This window comes from Populus alba, chromosome 16, assembly GCF_005239225.2.
Source record: "Populus alba chromosome 16, ASM523922v2, whole genome shotgun sequence".
NCBI lineage: Eukaryota > Viridiplantae > Streptophyta > Magnoliopsida > Malpighiales > Salicaceae > Populus > Populus alba.
In genome coordinates this window covers 6,614,175-6,631,060 of record NC_133299.1, presented here as the reverse complement: position 1 = coordinate 6,631,060, position 16,886 = coordinate 6,614,175, and the positions used below count along the sequence as shown (strand labels likewise).

The 16,886-nt window shown below is 32.8% G+C and overlaps 2 protein-coding genes across 4 annotated transcripts; one reads left to right on the top strand and one right to left on the bottom strand.

Moving 5' to 3' along the window:
* Nucleotides 1–2,824: 2,824 nt before the first annotated feature.
* Nucleotides 2,825–6,954, bottom strand: LOC118050715 (receptor-like kinase TMK3). Of its 3 annotated transcripts, none has more exons than XM_035061147.2 (3): nt 6,814–6,954; nt 4,095–6,562; nt 2,825–3,641 (listed from the first exon to the last, which is right to left on the bottom strand). In XM_035061147.2, exons 2-3 carry the CDS (start codon nt 6,442–6,444, stop codon nt 3,133–3,135), a joined length of 2,859 nt encoding a protein of 952 aa, XP_034917038.1. In that variant the 5' UTR covers nt 6,445–6,562; nt 6,814–6,954; the 3' UTR covers nt 2,825–3,132. The 3 variants fall into 3 exon arrangements, with proteins under 3 accessions (XP_034917038.1, XP_034917046.1, XP_073261242.1); XM_035061155.2 differs by having other exon boundaries at nt 4,095–6,641; nt 6,814–6,929; XM_073405141.1 differs by lacking the exon at nt 6,814–6,954 and having other exon boundaries at nt 4,095–6,793.
* A 6,849-nt stretch (nt 6,955–13,803) lies between these two features.
* LOC118050725 (uncharacterized) lies at nt 13,804–16,617 on the top strand. The gene is made up of 9 exons (XM_035061168.2): nt 13,804–13,960; nt 14,046–14,165; nt 14,268–14,335; nt 14,935–15,043; nt 15,133–15,201; nt 15,350–15,407; nt 15,842–16,077; nt 16,190–16,241; nt 16,346–16,617. The coding sequence occupies exons 1-9, from the start codon at nt 13,958–13,960 to the stop codon at nt 16,411–16,413; spliced, it is 783 nt and encodes a 260-aa protein (XP_034917059.1). The 5' UTR covers nt 13,804–13,957; the 3' UTR covers nt 16,414–16,617.
* Nucleotides 16,618–16,886: the final 269 nt, after the last annotated feature.

Below are 16,886 nucleotides of genomic sequence, written 5' to 3'. Positions count from 1 at the left end.
TATATATATATATATATATATATATATATATTCAAAGTGTGTGCGTATAATGATAAAATTATAAATATTATACATATACGTGTGTTTTTTTATGTCAATATTGAGATATGTATATATGATATTGCATTAAAAAAGCTAAATATTCTAAAAATATATCTATATAATATAAATATATATTTCAAGTTAAGTTCAAATGGGTTTCGGGTCAGGTTTAACAATACTCATACCCTACCTATTACTTATTAGGTAAAGTAACTATCTAAAAAATTCTCATTCATTTGAGTCGGGCTAGGTTGGTAACTACAAGGCTTGGATTAAATTGTCATCCCTAGTTGTCCCTACTTTGAGTTTTCTCTAACTTTAGTAAAGCACATTAATTTTACCAATGCGTGAAGAGACCATTGACCATTTTTGTCAATCAATCTTTTCCCTACTTAATAGTATAAATTAACAAAGAATAAAGTCATTGCGATGTTTTATTGTGAACATGAGTACTATACCTCTCACAAATTATTATGGATTCAGGTAGTATGTTTTTTTATGTTCAACCTTTTTTTTCTCTTCAATTTGATCCATGTGTGGCCTAATTTGTTGCCAATTGCTTTCAATTTGTTGTTTAAAGGTGAGATTAAAAGTAAATTGACTAAAGTGAAAGAGGAGAAAAAACTAAATGGCCTTTTCAAATTAGCATGGAAAATTAACTTATGCCCACTTGCTTTCTAATTGATAGATTTTTGTTCCTTGTAGTTTTCCACATTTCAATATTATTCTGACACTTTTTTTTTTCCAGTTATTGGTTTGAGAAAGGAGAAAAAGCCATTGGATTTTGATGGTAAAGAGAGAATCTCAGTTGACACCAATTCTGATAATCAAAATGGTCATTCTTGGTGTTAATACGTAACATTCAATGAGGAGAGTTCATTTGAGTATTCTTTTACCTTCAAATTGTTTGAAAAAGTAGATTTGATCTCGGAAAGTTTTGGGGTTGATTTTTTTTTTACCAGGTTTTAGATTATTTAAAGGAGTAAAAAGGTTTACTTAGGTCTTGATGGTGTTTTTTAGGTATTTTGAGTTTGAAAAAAAATTGAAAATGGATTATTAAGTGTGAAATGCCCCTGGCTTGATTTATCGGCAGCCTTTAGGTCACTGGATTATGGGGCTATAGACGGCAGTTATTTGCAACTTTATTAAAAAAAAAAAAAAAACTATTAGAGGATGAATGACGTGTTATTTACTCTTTGTTATTGGAAGAAATAAACAAGGTTGGACATGCAGGCTGAGCCTTTTAGAGGTCAGACAAGTGTGTTTGCCCATGAGCCTGACCCATTTGTTTTATTTATTTATTATTTAATGTATTTTAAGTCCCTTAAAGAAAACCATTCCAACCTTTCTTATTTAAAGGGTTTTTTTTTGTAAAAAAAAAAATTAAGTCTCTTTTTTGTTATTTAACTTTAAAAAAAAAAGGCTTGCTTTTGTTATTTTAGTCTTATGAGCTTGTCCTATTCGTTCTTTTTTAAAAATAATAATAAAAAAATTGTTATTTGATACAAAAAGAGTCTCAAATGCCTGATTGTCATATAATTAACTGAAAAAAATATTAGAAATAAAAAAATATTTAATTTAGTCGAGTGCATGATCTAGTCGTGGGTTTGGAAAGTTAACCCAGGTTCATTTAAGTATATTTTTTTAATTAAATATTTTTTTACCAATTTCATCATTTGCCATTTGGTTGATTGAAAATTAAGTTTCATAATTTATTTTAATTTTTTTTTATATAATATTATCACAATCTCATGAACCAAGTCGTGAGTTTGGCTGGTTAGCTTAGATTAACCCAAGTCAATCTAATATATTATCATTTTTTTTTAATATTATCTAATATAACATTGTCTTAATATTAAAAAAATTCAATATGTGCTAGGTTTTGAACTCATGATTTTAAAAAATTCTCAAAACAATTCCTTGATTTTTGTTTCTTATGTTAAAAAAATTAAGACAACAAGTAGCAAAGCCCAATGATTGTATATGTTTAGTAATGTAATACATTGTGCCTTTTAAAAATGCTTTTTAATTTAAAAATATTAAAAATAATTATTTTAATATCAAAATATCAAAATCATTAAAAAAAAAAACACACACACACAATAATCATTAATTTTAAAAAAACAAAAACAACGACCGAAAACTTGCACTTGGAAAAAATTGTGCATGGTGCCTCAGGCTAACCTGATAATTGAATGTTCACATCAGTCATCGCGTAACATCCAGTCACTGGCAAGTAGTGGTGTTTGATTGGACAGAATAAAACATTAAAGCCAGCTTGCCAAGCTGGCCATTATTCGCTACCCACATGGCTTAACAATCATGCAATGGAGGAATTCACGTCAGTTCTATAATCACACGTGCTCTTTACTTGTGCCACACATGTTTGTGCAGCCAATAATGGCGATACAAGGCAAACAATGTACAGACACTCCTTCAACTGAGAAGAACCTCCTTGAAGACCTAGAGCAGATTGATCCACAAGGATGACCACGAAAGGCACAACCTTATGATCCAATAGGCAAATTTCATGTTACCCTTTTGGACCTGGCAAGCGCATAGACTAGGTGCCGCAGGTTGCTATCAGAACAATACAGGATCCATTGGCCACGAAAATTGCTTACTGGAGTAGTTTTCAAGGTCCATCTCTTGTAAACTCAACATTTTTAGCATGTAATGAAACTCAAAAACATGTATTCATCTGTTAGTGTTTGGAATTGTAGTTGTTATGATTACTTTTTAAAATATTTTTTATTTAAAAATGCATTAAAATAACCAGGTGAAGTCCAAATCTCAAAGCAGGCTTCTTTTTTTTATGAATGAGAGCTTAATTTGCAGGCAACTCCATGTCTGTAGACAAGTCCTCAGCATCATCATTCTTTATCTACATCACAAATAGCGCACACATATATCTCAACTAAAACTTCCAAGTCTACATGAGATCCTTGAGCATCTGGAACCTCATGTCTAATCCACCATGAGAGCACAGGTAGTGCAATATATCAACAATGAAAACTAGAAATAAACATCACGACGACCTATCTACACCTATCAAAAGAACTCCTGTTAAAGTGAGACGAAGTACCTCAGTTACCGCCCATCAGCAGAAGTGAAAGATTCTGCAAAACCAGCCGGTCTTGCTGGGATACTACTCTTGCTATCTTTTAAGTCCACATAACTCAAGTCCTTTCCCTCTGCTTCCTGCCAGCCCTTCACCATCTGGTTAAGAGGGAGGCTGTAATCAATGCCACAATATTCTTCAGTATCGTCATTGAAAGGATTCCATTTCTCAACAAGTGGAACCAGTACATTCACAGCATGTCCCATATCTGGTCTTTGGTTGGGCTCCCTTGCCGTGCAATGTCCAGCCAGTTCAGCAACGATGGAGATACTCTCAAACTTTTCATCCTTCACATCAAGGGCAGGGTCAATAGCAGCCCTGAGTTTCTGCTTCTCTGATTTGATCTGCCAGAACCATGCAGCCAGGTACTGGCTTTCCTCGGGCCTGTCATCGTCGAGCGCCATCAACCCAGTCAATAGCTCCATTAACACAACCCCAAAACTAAAGACATCAGCCTTGGTTGTGATTTTCCCCGTCACTGAAACAATCAGCATGTGAAAGGCAGAGTCACTAGTATCGTTGCATATATCACAGAGAGTACAAGAAATTAAAAATGCAAGGTAAAGCAGTGTAGCATGTCCCAGCTTGGATGTGAAATCTCACCCACAATTAAAATTAACCCTACAGTGTCTTCTCTTTTTCTTCAAAAAATTTCCAGCCAGCCATAAGTCTCACATGTTATTAAAAAAAAACAAAGAAAAAAAAAGGACCAAGATTTTATGTCTTTGAATCAAAAAGGCATTTCCAGGTTCAACAAAATACCACATACATCATTCAACAGAACCCTGTAATGCAATAAGGAGTTAGCTATAAGTCGTCAAGACAATAATCATTTCAGAAAATAAAATCTTATCTATCAATAACGCATCGCTTCAAGTATCATAAAGTAGATGCTTTTTACTAAATCCATAACAGAAAATAGAATGCTTACCAGCATATTCAGGTGCCAGGTATCCAAAGGTCCCAGCAAGCCTGGTCACTACAGATTTCTCTCCATCAGGAGCAAGTTTCACCAATCCAAAATCTGAAACTTTAGCTCTGAAATCATCTCCGAGTAAGATGTTTGAAGATTTAAGATCTCTGTGTATGAAGCTCTGGTGAGCTAGGCTATGAAGATACTCCATTCCTCTAGCAACATCCAATGCAATATTCAGCCTCCGCTTCCAAGAAAGAGGCTCCAACTTCAAGCTCTTCCAATGAAAAAGATGCCTGCTTAGAGCTCCTTGAGGCATGTATTCATAAACAAGGATTCTTTCACAGCCTTCAATCGAGTAACCCAAAAGTGATACCAAATGCCGGTGTCGTACCTTTGAAAGAACAGCAATCTCAGCCTGGAATTCATCCAAGCCTTTGCTGCTAATCACGCCAGCCTCCATTCTTTTTACAGCTATTTTTGTTCCATCATCAAGTTCTCCTTTATAAACCACCCCAAAACCACCTCGACCAAGCTCATTCTCCGAGGCAAAATTCTTAGTCACATTTCGAAGAACTTGAACTGATATAACCAGATTTCCTGCTTCAATGACATGAGACTCCCCAATGCCACTACTGTTTCTGCTTGCAGAACCATTCCCTGTTATTGTAGAAGCGCATCCATTGGTGTCATGGGAAACCACAACCTTAACTGTGTTGTCTGAATCTGATGGATCTCTTGGATGAATGACGAGGGAACTTGGAGCCTGGAAGGTATCTTTCCTCTTCTTGCAACAATAGATGGATAGAGGAATGACCAGAATAGCAATAAATGCAATACTTGCAACAAGGGCTATAATTGCAACAAAAGTAGACATTTTGGGTTTTGTTGATACTGAAGAATTCATGGGACTAGAGCCTATGCCTTTGTTTGGTGATGAGGGGTTGCTGGGTGGAGAATCTGAACTTCCGGATGATGGATTGTTGCCGGGAGAGGGAACTGGATTGGCCGGACTACCACCATTAAATAAAGGATTGCCTGAAATGACAACATTCACTGTGCCACTGAATTTTGGTAAAGGAGGAGAAATGTTGTTGGCACTAAGATCCAGTGTTTTCAAAGATGTCAAGCTAGTCCAGTCATCTGGAATGTGACCGCCTAGATTGTTACTCGCGAGTTTAACTTGAAAAAGAGAATCTAGCTTTGCAACTGAAGGACTCAAGGTACCACTAAGATTATGATTAGGCAGAACAATGGAATTAACCTTACTATTGGGATCACATGCCAACCCCAGCCATAGACATGGGTTATTACCGGTCCATGAAGAAACTAGTCTTGAAGGGTAATTCAGCGAACCGAGAAACTCTAGAAGTGCCATAACTTCTGGTGCACAAGGGACACCTGGAGTGGATTGACAAAATGCATTTGAAGTACAAGACACTTCAGTTGCTTTAAACTTTGGAATCGGACCCATTAACTGATTATTGTTCAAATCTAAATGCTGCAATGGCATTTTTGCTAGGCTATCCGGTACGAATCCAACAAGTTGATTACCATTAAGATTGAGATCCTGCAAAACAGTCAAATTACCAATGCTCTCTGGAATTGTACCTGTGAACTGGTTCCCATGAAGCCATAGAACATTGACCGAATCCATTGTAGTAACCACATCAATAGTGCCACTCAACCCACCTCCATTCTGATCATTTAACCATAGATTCTGTAAAGACATGCCTCCTTTGAAGCTTACAGGAATCTCACCAGATAAATTATTGCCTGAAAGTTTCAAGCTCTGTAGAGATGGCAAGCTCCCTAGAAAAACAGGCAAGGGACCGGCCAAATTACAAAACATACAAGAAAGATTGGTCAATTGTGCAGAATCTTGCAAACCCTCAGGGAATGACCACCCTGTACTGGCATTGAAATTATTGCTATCCAATGCCAAGAATTGCAAGCTCACCAAACCATCAAAACAATTAGAAGGAATCGAATCGAACTGATTGAAATCCAAATAAACATACTGTAGCTCCGATAACCCACCGAGGGATGGCAAAGCTCCGGTAAATTGGTTCCTTTGAAGGCCTAACCTTTGGAGTTTTGTAAGCTTGTTGAGGTTTTGAGGCAAGGTACCTTTCAAGCTCATATTCTGAACCTGAATTTGAGTGACCCTTGAACCAGAACACAAAACATGTTTCCAAGATTGACCACAAGGGTCGTCACCATCAGCAGGCCACTCCAAAAGTCCAGGGTTCTCTAACCCTTCTCTAAATGCTTTGAGAATGGCAAAGTCATTGGAGTCAGTGACACTGAAAACCACTGTAACAAGAGAACAGAGTGCTAAAACAAGCTTTATGTGGTGGTTTCTCATGGTAGATCTGTCAAGTTGTCATCTTTTGATTCATAAATAACCATTGCAACCAGCAAGATATACAGAAGAAGCTTCATTTCAGTATCAAAGACTGGCACTTGAATAGCCCATATCAAATCTTGCATGAAAAAAAAAGTGACAAAAAACAGAATTTCAGTATTTGGAATGGACTGCATGACATGAAGTCTACAATGGACCTGAAGGGAAAAATGCCAAGAAAGGTAAAGAAACAAATCAAACTTCAAGGCCAACAAAGTACCAGTAAAGGTGGATCTATGAAGAATGAAGAGAAGGGCAATTTCACAATTAAAAATGTGGGAATTTTAAACTGAATTTCACAAGTAAAAAGAACGAGAAAGAGAAGAGTACCTTGTTTTAGAATCTATGGAGTGATTTCATTTATCTAGCATTATTCCAGGAAAAGTATCATTGTTGGAGTTCATGCTTCTCTAATTCTCTCTGCTAACGTGCCCCTCCTCTTTTCTCATAATAATTAAAAACTACGAAGGGCAATTTTGTATTTGGACGGACAGTTATTTGCAAAAGGATGGTGACATGAAGATGGAGATTATTAATTTCTTGAATTAAAATGGTAGAGATACGAAGATTGAGGCTGTTTTTGAGTTAAGGAAAATGTTTTTGAAAATTTTTAAAGTTTTTTTTATTTTTTTTATTTTAATGTGCTATTTTAAAAATAAATTTTAAAATAAAAAAAATATTTTTATATAAAAAAATATTTTAAAAAATAATTGATACTTTAAATATTACCAAAAAAATATTATTACTTTATTTTATAATCTGTGATTTAATAGTGATCATAACGCGGATTCTGTGAGTGCTGAGTTGAGTGGTCTAGAGAATGGCTGCATTATATGGAATCTTGTAGCAATAATTATGATAGGAGAATGGATGATCATAGCATCATATAGGGACAAATTTTTTTTTCAATACCACAAGCTAGGCAGGATTAATATGTTCCAAAAAAAAATATTAGGTAGGAGTAAAAAGTTTTATGAAATGATGCACAAAGTTGATAAAAAAAAAAAAAAAAACAACATCTAAGTTCTGCATTCACCAAATTTCAATAAAAAAATTTTATTACTTGACAATGCCTTAATCATTCAAGTAATCTTTAATGATTGGAGTTTAATTATACCATTGAGAATGTTCAAGGTTATAGCATGATTAGTTTTTTTTTATTAAATTTTAATTTTTTTAATTTAATTTTCTCTAGTGTTTTTAAAATTGTTTTGATGTGCTGATATTAAAAATAAATTTTAAAAATAAAAAATATATATTATTTTAATGCATTTTCAAGCCAAAATACTTTGAAAAGTAATATTTATTACACTCCCAAACACATTCTAAAATTAGTGAAGAATTAGAAAAATAAATGAGCGTCTCAAACTTGAATTTTCACATCTTTAACAATCCTATAATAAAAATAATAGTATATTTAAGCTTTTTTTTTTTATTTAAATACAATTTCAATTAAAAGACTAGATTTTTTTTAGAAATGCACGTATAAATAGAATAATTATGCATTTGGTAAATATCACCTAATTTCAACAATACTTTCATCACTTGACAATGGCTTAATCATTTCTCAAAAAACAAAAAATAAGAATAACCGTAATCTTTTATTGTTCAACTATCATTAATGATACATTGATTAGAATTACTAAAGGCCAGCTAGATAAATGAATAACTCAAACTTAAACTTTAACTTTTCTAACAATATTATAATAAAAATTGCAATCAATTTAGTTCCAAACTTCAAAAGATTTCTTTGTTTAAATATAATTTCAATTCAAAATGTTGTATTTATTTGGTTATAAATGGTATATAAATGTTTGTTAAAGGCTCACTTTTATATACATAGAATGGAAACTTCATCAACATTTATGAGAATAAAAAGATGAACAAAACGAAAACCTTCATATTGTGATCGAATGAATGAACTTTGGAGAAGCTATAACTAAGATGTCAATAAGGTACAAGAAGAAGAAAAGGGTGTCTATATCCAGTGATGGGACCCTATCTCTATCCCTTTCCCCTCAATAGTCGGGGTGTGGTGTTTCCTCTGATGCAATATATGATCTAACACCACTACTAGTATCTTTGGCAACTACCACCCCTCCTAATAGTTCAAGTCTGACGACTCCCCCCATCCCCTCAACAATCATCTTTGAGGGTAGTGTTAGCACACCAAATGAGAAAACCCCTATTAGAGGAGAATACATTAGGATTTATGCCTCCTCCTAGGTTATCATTGGCTAAAAAGAAGAAGAATCATGCTCATTAGTCTTTATAATTTAGATAAAACCCCAAATCCTTTTATAAAAAAAAATTATGTTAGCTATAAAGCTTTAAATAGCCAAGAAATTAGTCTATAATGCCAACTAAGAACTATGGGCATACCACAAAAGGATTGAGGAGTTAGAGTTGACTATAAAAATGGCTTGGAGTAAAACTAAAAAGGCCCAAACAAAATCCTTATATCTTCATGTTATAGGGAATGTCTCGAAATAGTTTCTAAATATGTTGAACTTGCACTTTAAAAGATGTCATAAGAGATAAATAGGTTATAGTAATGAGTAATCTTTACTTTTATAAAATGTCTAAGGGTGGGGTGTTGAACTTTTTTGAAGCCTTCCACCTTGTTTTTATGCTTGATTTAAGGGTGATTTTCCTCAGATGTGGTGTCGTTATTACTTAATGGAAAAACATGGATAAAGAGCCAATAAAGATTAAAAAAAAAGCCCTAAAAACGCAGAGATAGAGTCTGGTATGGAGGTGCAAGGAGATCAATTATTAGAGGAGAAGGAGCTTGTTATAGTTATAGAGATGCTGAAGGCTAATGACTCTACAATGAAGACTGTGAAAGATAACCTAATTATATAAATCTCTTAAAATGGCTAACTTATTTATGCTTTCATTTCTTTAAATTTTTTTATAGCCTTAGTCTTGTGTGGTTTTACCCTTTTGTAATGAACATTTTCCGAGTATGAGTTTTTATGAATTTATATTTTTCTATAAGTTATTACTGTTAGTTTTTTTTTTTTTTTTTTTTTAAGGTCAAACACCCTATTTATGTTACCCAAATATGGGTCCAACATCACATCCCAACATGTGGAGGATCTTTAGGTTGAACATTTTTAGGTTTGGATATGGGATTAAATTCAGTGTATGTTAAGTAATGCAGTGCAGAGTGCTTTTCAATAAAAAAAATATGCATAAAAATAATATTTTCCCATTATTTATTTATTTATTGATATTAGAACATCAAAGACATAAAAAACACTTAAAAAGCATTAACTTAATGTTTTTTCAAGCAAGAAATAGTTTGAAAAACAGGTGCAGCTATAAAAACGAAAACTCAATGTCTTAAAACTTAAAATTTATATGTTTAGCACACCTTATACCTTGGGTAGTGTGGGAGTCCCAAACATCCCATTCTTAGATATAGCAAAGGCTCCACAAGATATGGTGAATGTATCTAGTGAAATCCCAGTACGTATACTTGGGGTTTTTTTTTTAATGACCTTATCATATAAAAACGCTTTCAAGTCATAAAGGTTAGTTTGTGTAGGCCATTATACTTGGACAAGGTAGCCCCCAGTACCTTAAAAGTGTTAACCCTTTATACTCAAACAAGGTGACTCTTTATACCTAGAAACGAACCTTTATACCTGAACAAGGTGAGTTCTAACATTAAAATTAAAATACATTTATATATAGGTAAGGTGACTCTTTGTATTTAAGGGGAATTAAGCTTCTATATATAAGGAGAATGCCTGCATAAGAGGAGAATGTCTTTATACTTGAGAAAAGTGACCCCTTTCCTGAGAGTATATAGTTGTTATACTTAGAAAAAATGGTTTTCCAAAACCTAAAAGGAGAATGCCTTTATTCCGAGGCAAAATGGATAATTTGAATAATACATAGATAAAATATTTTTATTTCTATTCCTTGTTAGGATATTATACAAATCTTTTATCTTTTTAAACAAGTAAAGGTGCATTTCCTCATTGTCATTTAGTTTTACTTGATAATAGTCACCCCTTTTTAATGGAAAACTTCGTGGTCAAATATTCAATGTTCACGATAGCATCAATCTTATATTAAAGATGTATGATATTATGACATTATAGGCTAAGTTTATTTTGATAACCATGAAAGCTTGTTAAGGAGTTATAAATTTGAGAAACAGATAGGTCCATGACTTATATTAAATAATAGTAATTACATTCATAAATTTATTTTGATTAAACAAATATATGGAACAATGAGAATTCATAGTAATTCAATAATATTTATATAATCACAATACACAACACCTACTCATATGATTTTGCTTTATGATAATTTTTTTAACTAGTCAACAAGATGGACATAAAGTATTGCATGGAGTATAAACTATCATTGTATCTCGATATGTAATCCATCTAGACGTATTTCGTCAAAGCAAAATAGATTCGGTGGAAATTTGCTCCTCCTGTGGTCTTAAGTTCAAGTCCCGTGGTTGCTAATATGATGACCATTAGAAGTTTACATAGTCTTTAATTTTAAGACCCGTGAGATTAGTTGATGTGCGTGCAAAATAATCCAGATACTCATGTTAATAATAATAATAATAAAAAATTCAGTGAAATTTGTGGTTTAAGTGGTTACTTCATCAAGAAAAAAGATGCTATTAGCATAAAGATTTTAAAAAGATTTAAGTGGTTACAACATTAACATTAATTAAGCTATCGCTATGATTAATTTACTTACTTAGCTCACATTTTGGTTAATTTGACGGTGAAAATCCTGCCACTAATCCACTTAATGGGACAAATCCCTTTTCTTTGAAATATATTTTTCTCAAAATCATATCCTTTTTCACAAATATTACCATGTTCTAATAATACTTATATACCATAAATTAATTTGAATTCTTTATTTTTCAGAAAACATGCAAAATTCCTACAACAACTATGGAAATCAATCTATTCAACCATAATACATTGCACGTATAGCATTAACATTAATTAAGTTGTTGCTATGATTAATTCGCTTAGCTCACATTTTGGTTAATTTGTCCACATAACATATATATTCTAACTTCCATGTCATTTTCCTTTGGAAAACTAGTGCATACTCTATAATTTTAAATAATTTAAACATTGCTATATTACTTAAGGAACGTTTTTTTTTTATAATATTTACTGTTTAAAGTCTTTTAAAAGACTTTAGAAAGTAAATTTATAAAAAGGAAAAGATGGTGTGAATTTTAAAGATGTTTGTAAAGGAAAAAAAAAAGAAGCTTGCAAATAATCTTTTTTTTTTTTACAAATAATAAACAAATAGAGACATTCAAAAACTACTAAAAGAATTTGACTAGAATTACAAAGTTCATAAATTATGTGTAATCTTGATTTATTCCATAAATTTTATGCCGTCGCCGCCTTGAGTGCCTTCGGATCCAACCCCAAAGCAATGACTTTATATCATTCTCGAAGCTAACGATGAGGCTCCTTCGATCGTAGCCATTAAAGTTAAACAAAAATTACAAGTTAGTTTCTTGATGAACCGACAATCTCATTGTAACCATGTTTTAAACGTTCTAAATATTTTTAATACTTCAATCCTCATATTTCTTTTTTGCTTCATTTCAGTCCAAGACTCCAATAATATAGGAAGAGAGAGAAGATGGTGGGAAGAGAGAAAGACACCAAGACAATTATTTCTAGCAGCTACTTGAGATAATTTATATAGTGAATTTTGAAAAATATTTTTTAAAAAGTTTTTAAATAGAAAAAAAATATATTGTAAAAAAAGAGTTTTTACAAATTTTTATCTAGTCACCCAAGATCTTGGTTGACAAGTTTACTCCACGTTAATTACAAAGCTGGATTTTGAATGAAACATGTAAAAGTCCTAACAACTATTAAAACCATTCTATTCAACAAAATCTCAGTTAATTTGATTTGAATTCTAAGTTTATTTAGATTTCTTGCATTTTCTCGTAACATTAGTTATTTTTCACTTTGAATTTAAATTTTAAAAGTATTTTTTTTAGGGATTATTTGATTTTTTTTTAAAAAAATTTTTATTAAGTCAAATTCATTGAATTAAAATGATTATGTTAGCCCATTATAAGTTCATTACAAAATTTATCAAAATTATGTTCATGTAATAGATTTGGTTACATAATTCAATAAAATTTTGCGCATGTTAATTTTAGGGTACTTTAAGGTTTAAATTTGGTTTTTTTTTGTAGATTTAATATGAGTTGATAAAAAGTTTCTTTCTATATAGTGTTGGCATATTTAATTAAGATATGCCTATTATATCTTAAGAGTTTTACATATCATATAAAAAATATGTTCAGATAGCTTGGTTTGGTTATATAAGTCGCTTATATTGAATCTCTTTTCTATGATTTCATTCATTTATAATTTGGTTCCAATTTGCTACATCTTATACATGTAGAATTAATTGATGATAATTTAATTATGATTTTATCAAATTCATGGCATAGCTAACAAATTGATCATTAGGTTTAAAATCAACATATTCATTGATGATGCAATCATTATAACGATTTGGATGGACACAAATCCTAGCTAGTATTGTTACACCACACAAATAAAATTATTTTTAATTTTAAGAACTGTAACTCAACTGATCAAATTTTAAATTTATTTTTTTAAAAAATTACTAGTTTGAGTATTACAAATCTTAGATCACAGGAAATTTACATGATTGTTAACTTTAGAATTTATGAGGATAATTGAGGTACCCGTAAGCTGGTCTAGACACTTATGTTAATAAAAAAAATATTATTTTCTAATTAATTTGGCAAAACTTGTAAACTAATTAATGCCACATGGTAATCCATTTCATCGTTTTGTCACTATTTCTTATTAATTATTCTATTAATTTTATTTATTTATTTTCTATAAATTTACTTAAATTTAATTGAAATAAATAATAATTAGTGATAATATAAAATTATTCTTTAGAATTTTAATAATAATTGAAATAAATAATATTTTTTTATTTTTTAAAAATTATTTTTTATATCAACACATCAAAAAGATATAAAAATATAAAAAAATAATTTTTAATAATAATGTTTTTAATTTAAAAAAATATAATTTACATTATGTTTCCAGGTCCAAAAAATTCCTGGGTTGCTAAAAAGCTCCGGTAGAAAGAAGAGAAGGCATGCTACCCTCAAAAGGCCTGGTAGGAACGATATTTTTTGACCCAATTTGTAACCCACTAAGTCCAAAACTACCATTATATATAAAAGCCCAACGCAACCCAACCAGACTCCATTCGGTTTAGCCCAAATATTGCACCGACCCAATACATTGTCAGCTAGCTACCTTGCACGGATCCACACTTTGAAAACCCCAAATTAGGGTTTCTCTCCCCTCCTTCCTCACGCTCACACGCACAAAAAAAAAAAAAAGAAGGGGAAAAGGAAAAACAGTCTTTGTAAACTCGAAGTGAAGGCACCATGGTTTGCCTCTGATAAGCTCATCTCTTCTGTGACTGATCAAGAATAGTTTAGTTTGATTTGATTTGACTTGATTTGATTTGTGTAGCCGCAAGGAGATTACATAGAGCTGCACAGGAAGAGGCATGGATACCGCCTCGATCATTTCGAGCGTAAGCGCAAGAAGGAGGCGCGTGAAGTCCACAAACACTCTGAGAGAGCCCAGAAGGTCCTCTTTGTCTTTTACACCTTTTTTCTTTCTTGAATTTGCTGTTTCATGTTTAATTTTAATGTGACTGTTTTTGTTGTTTTTGTGGTTGGATGGGAACAGGCTTTGGGTATTAAGGGAAAGATGATCGCCAAGAAAAATTATGCTGAGAAGGCTCTCATGAAGAAAACGTTAGTCTTTTCTTAATCATACTGATCAAGTTGTTGGTAATTAAGTTTTGATTATACGAAACTAGTATATTTCTATTGGTGATGATGTGCTCTTCTTTAGTATTGAAATTTATTTTTTACCGCGAATTGGAGACATCAATTTTAATGTCTTAAGTCGTGTTTCATTTCTCATCGTATGGTTGTTTAGCAGTTTTGCGTAGCTGGTTAGGATGTACAGAGATTATGTCTGTGTATGATTACTTGGTGGTGCCAAAGGTGAGAAGTAAATGCGGTGGTTATCTATTGGCTTTAGCTAGGGAATTTGATTTATAAGCTAGGAATCGGTTTTAAAGTTGTTGGCTTTACGTTTCAGAGTACTTCTCTCTCGTTTGCCTTTCTCTTGCTGTTAAAACATTTGTGTAAGTTCTGGTCGGAATACATGCAAAAGAGATGCATCCTCACAATTATATTTTCTTGTAAAATTGGGTTTTGCATATATTAGCTTGTGGTTATGCAGCATTGGGATGTCAACATTGTCTAGTTACTTTTACATATTCTCTTCATGAATCTAGCAGTTATTGCCAGTTATGCATGTGGATAATTCTGTATCATGTCAACAGATTGGCTATGCATGAGGAGTCAACATCTAGGCGCAAGGTGGATGATGATGTTCGCGATGGAGCTGTTCCTGCCTATCTGTTGGATCGTGAAAACACTACACGAGCAAAGGTAATGCTTTTTGGCTGATATGACTATAAATCATCTCTCTTATTCTTACATGTTATGAAATAAAATATGTGACATGGTGCTATATGTAGATTCTTAGCAACAGTATAAAGCAAAAGAGGAAAGAGAAGGCTGGAAAATGGGAGGTCCCTCTACCTAAGGTAAGATGGAGTTCAATTTTTCCTTAGCATCTCCATCATGTGCCTCTCTGACTTATTCTCCATTATGAATTATTGCTTGAATATGCTGATTGCTCAACACTTTGAATGATTATTAGTGTCTCACTTGGAAGTCCTTTTCTTTCTTTAGGTGAGGCCTGTTGCAGAGGATGAGATGTTTAAAGTTATTAGATCTGGAAAACGGAAGAGTAAGCACTTTGCCAATTTTTCTCCGTCTTCATGAAGCACCTCTTAAATTCTTATTAGACAAATCGCATATACTCCTGAATTTGGATCACATTCAATTCAGGTTATGGTCAGTTAGGAATGTGGGTTGAACACCGTTGGCTTGTTGATAAAAATAATTTGATACCTGAATTAAGGTAGCATACAATTCAGGGTGTGGTCAGTTCGGAAACTGGGGTGATAAACTATTAGTTCACAGATTAAAAAGAACAAGTACAGAAATCCTTACTTTGTACCCCACATTGTAATCCTTTTTTTACCCATCCATGAGGCTTGTGTTTTTGTGCATGTACAAAAATAAATATTTTCATGTGCATTTGAGGTTTTGTATTATGTTAAAACATCCGAGAGATGTTAACCTAGAAATGACCGTAATGTTTTTGGCTTTCTTTTGCAGCCAAGCAGTGGAAGAGAATGGTTACTAAGGCCACATTTGTAGGACCAGGTTTTACAAGAAAACCTCCCAAGTATGAGCGTTTTATTCGTCCCACAGGGTTGCGATTCACTAAGGCTCATGTGACACACCCTGAGCTCAAGTGCACCTTCAACCTTGAGATCATTGGAGTAAAGAAAAACCCTAATGGTCCTACGTACACATCTCTTGGTGTGATTACCAAGGGAACTATCATTGAGGTAAATACCCCCCCCTCTCTCTCTCTCAAATACCAATTTATCTCCGTGAGCCTGTTTATATATCTTGTTTGGCGTTGCCTGATCACTTATTTCTCATCATTTCAAATTTCAGGTGAATGTCAGTGAGTTAGGTCTTGTCACACCAGCTGGTAAAGTTGTTTGGGGTAAGTCTGGCTGGCTAAACTTGGTTTCACTGCCGATATTGTTTCAACTATAATCGCATCTTTCAATTGCTTTGCTAATTTGGCTTTCTATGGGGTTGATGCAGGTAAATATGCTCAAGTAACAAATAACCCGGAGAATGACGGATGTATAAATGCAGTTCTACTTGTTTAGGAGATCAATAATAAAATAGAAAGAACCGTCTTTGAAGGAAACTTCTAACTTATGTTTTCCTGACACCCAAACGCATTCTTTCATATTTGGTGTAGTTGATCCCCCATTTTGCCCTTTCGTGTTGATTTAAGCGTTCTTTGTAACATGGAATTCATACCCCCCGTGGTATTCCAATTTTGCATCAGATTACCGGGTATTACCCTTTTTCTTGGTGGTTTATTATATTTTTGATTGCTTTTCTGGTTGGGTTTGCTAGTAAGCAAGGCCATTGTTTTTTGAACGTGAAACAGATTAGTCAACTCTGCAGAAAGGGAGCAGTGATAAGCAATTGGTATGTTTGTTTTAGCTTTTGTGGATGAGGTTGTGGTTGAGTATAATCCAATTATGCATAAAACTTAACTACAAAAGTTATTTTTTCTTGTTTTTTATAGCTTTTTTAGTGGATTCTACACTCAACCTTTAAAACAAACATA

Coding starts and splice junctions, on each gene's coding strand:
- LOC118050715 (XM_035061147.2), bottom strand. CDS start 6,444: ATGAGAAACCACCACATAAAGCTTGTTTTAGCACTCTGTTCTCTTGTT. Junction 3,642..4,094: donor CCTGGCACCTGAATATGCTG/GTAAGCATTCTA, acceptor TGATTGTTTCAG/TGACGGGGAAAATCACAACC.
- LOC118050725 (XM_035061168.2), top strand. Junction 14,336..14,934: donor AAGGCTCTCATGAAGAAAAC/GTTAGTCTTTTC, acceptor TCATGTCAACAG/ATTGGCTATGCATGAGGAGT. Junction 15,408..15,841: donor TAGATCTGGAAAACGGAAGA/GTAAGCACTTTG, acceptor TTTCTTTTGCAG/CCAAGCAGTGGAAGAGAATG.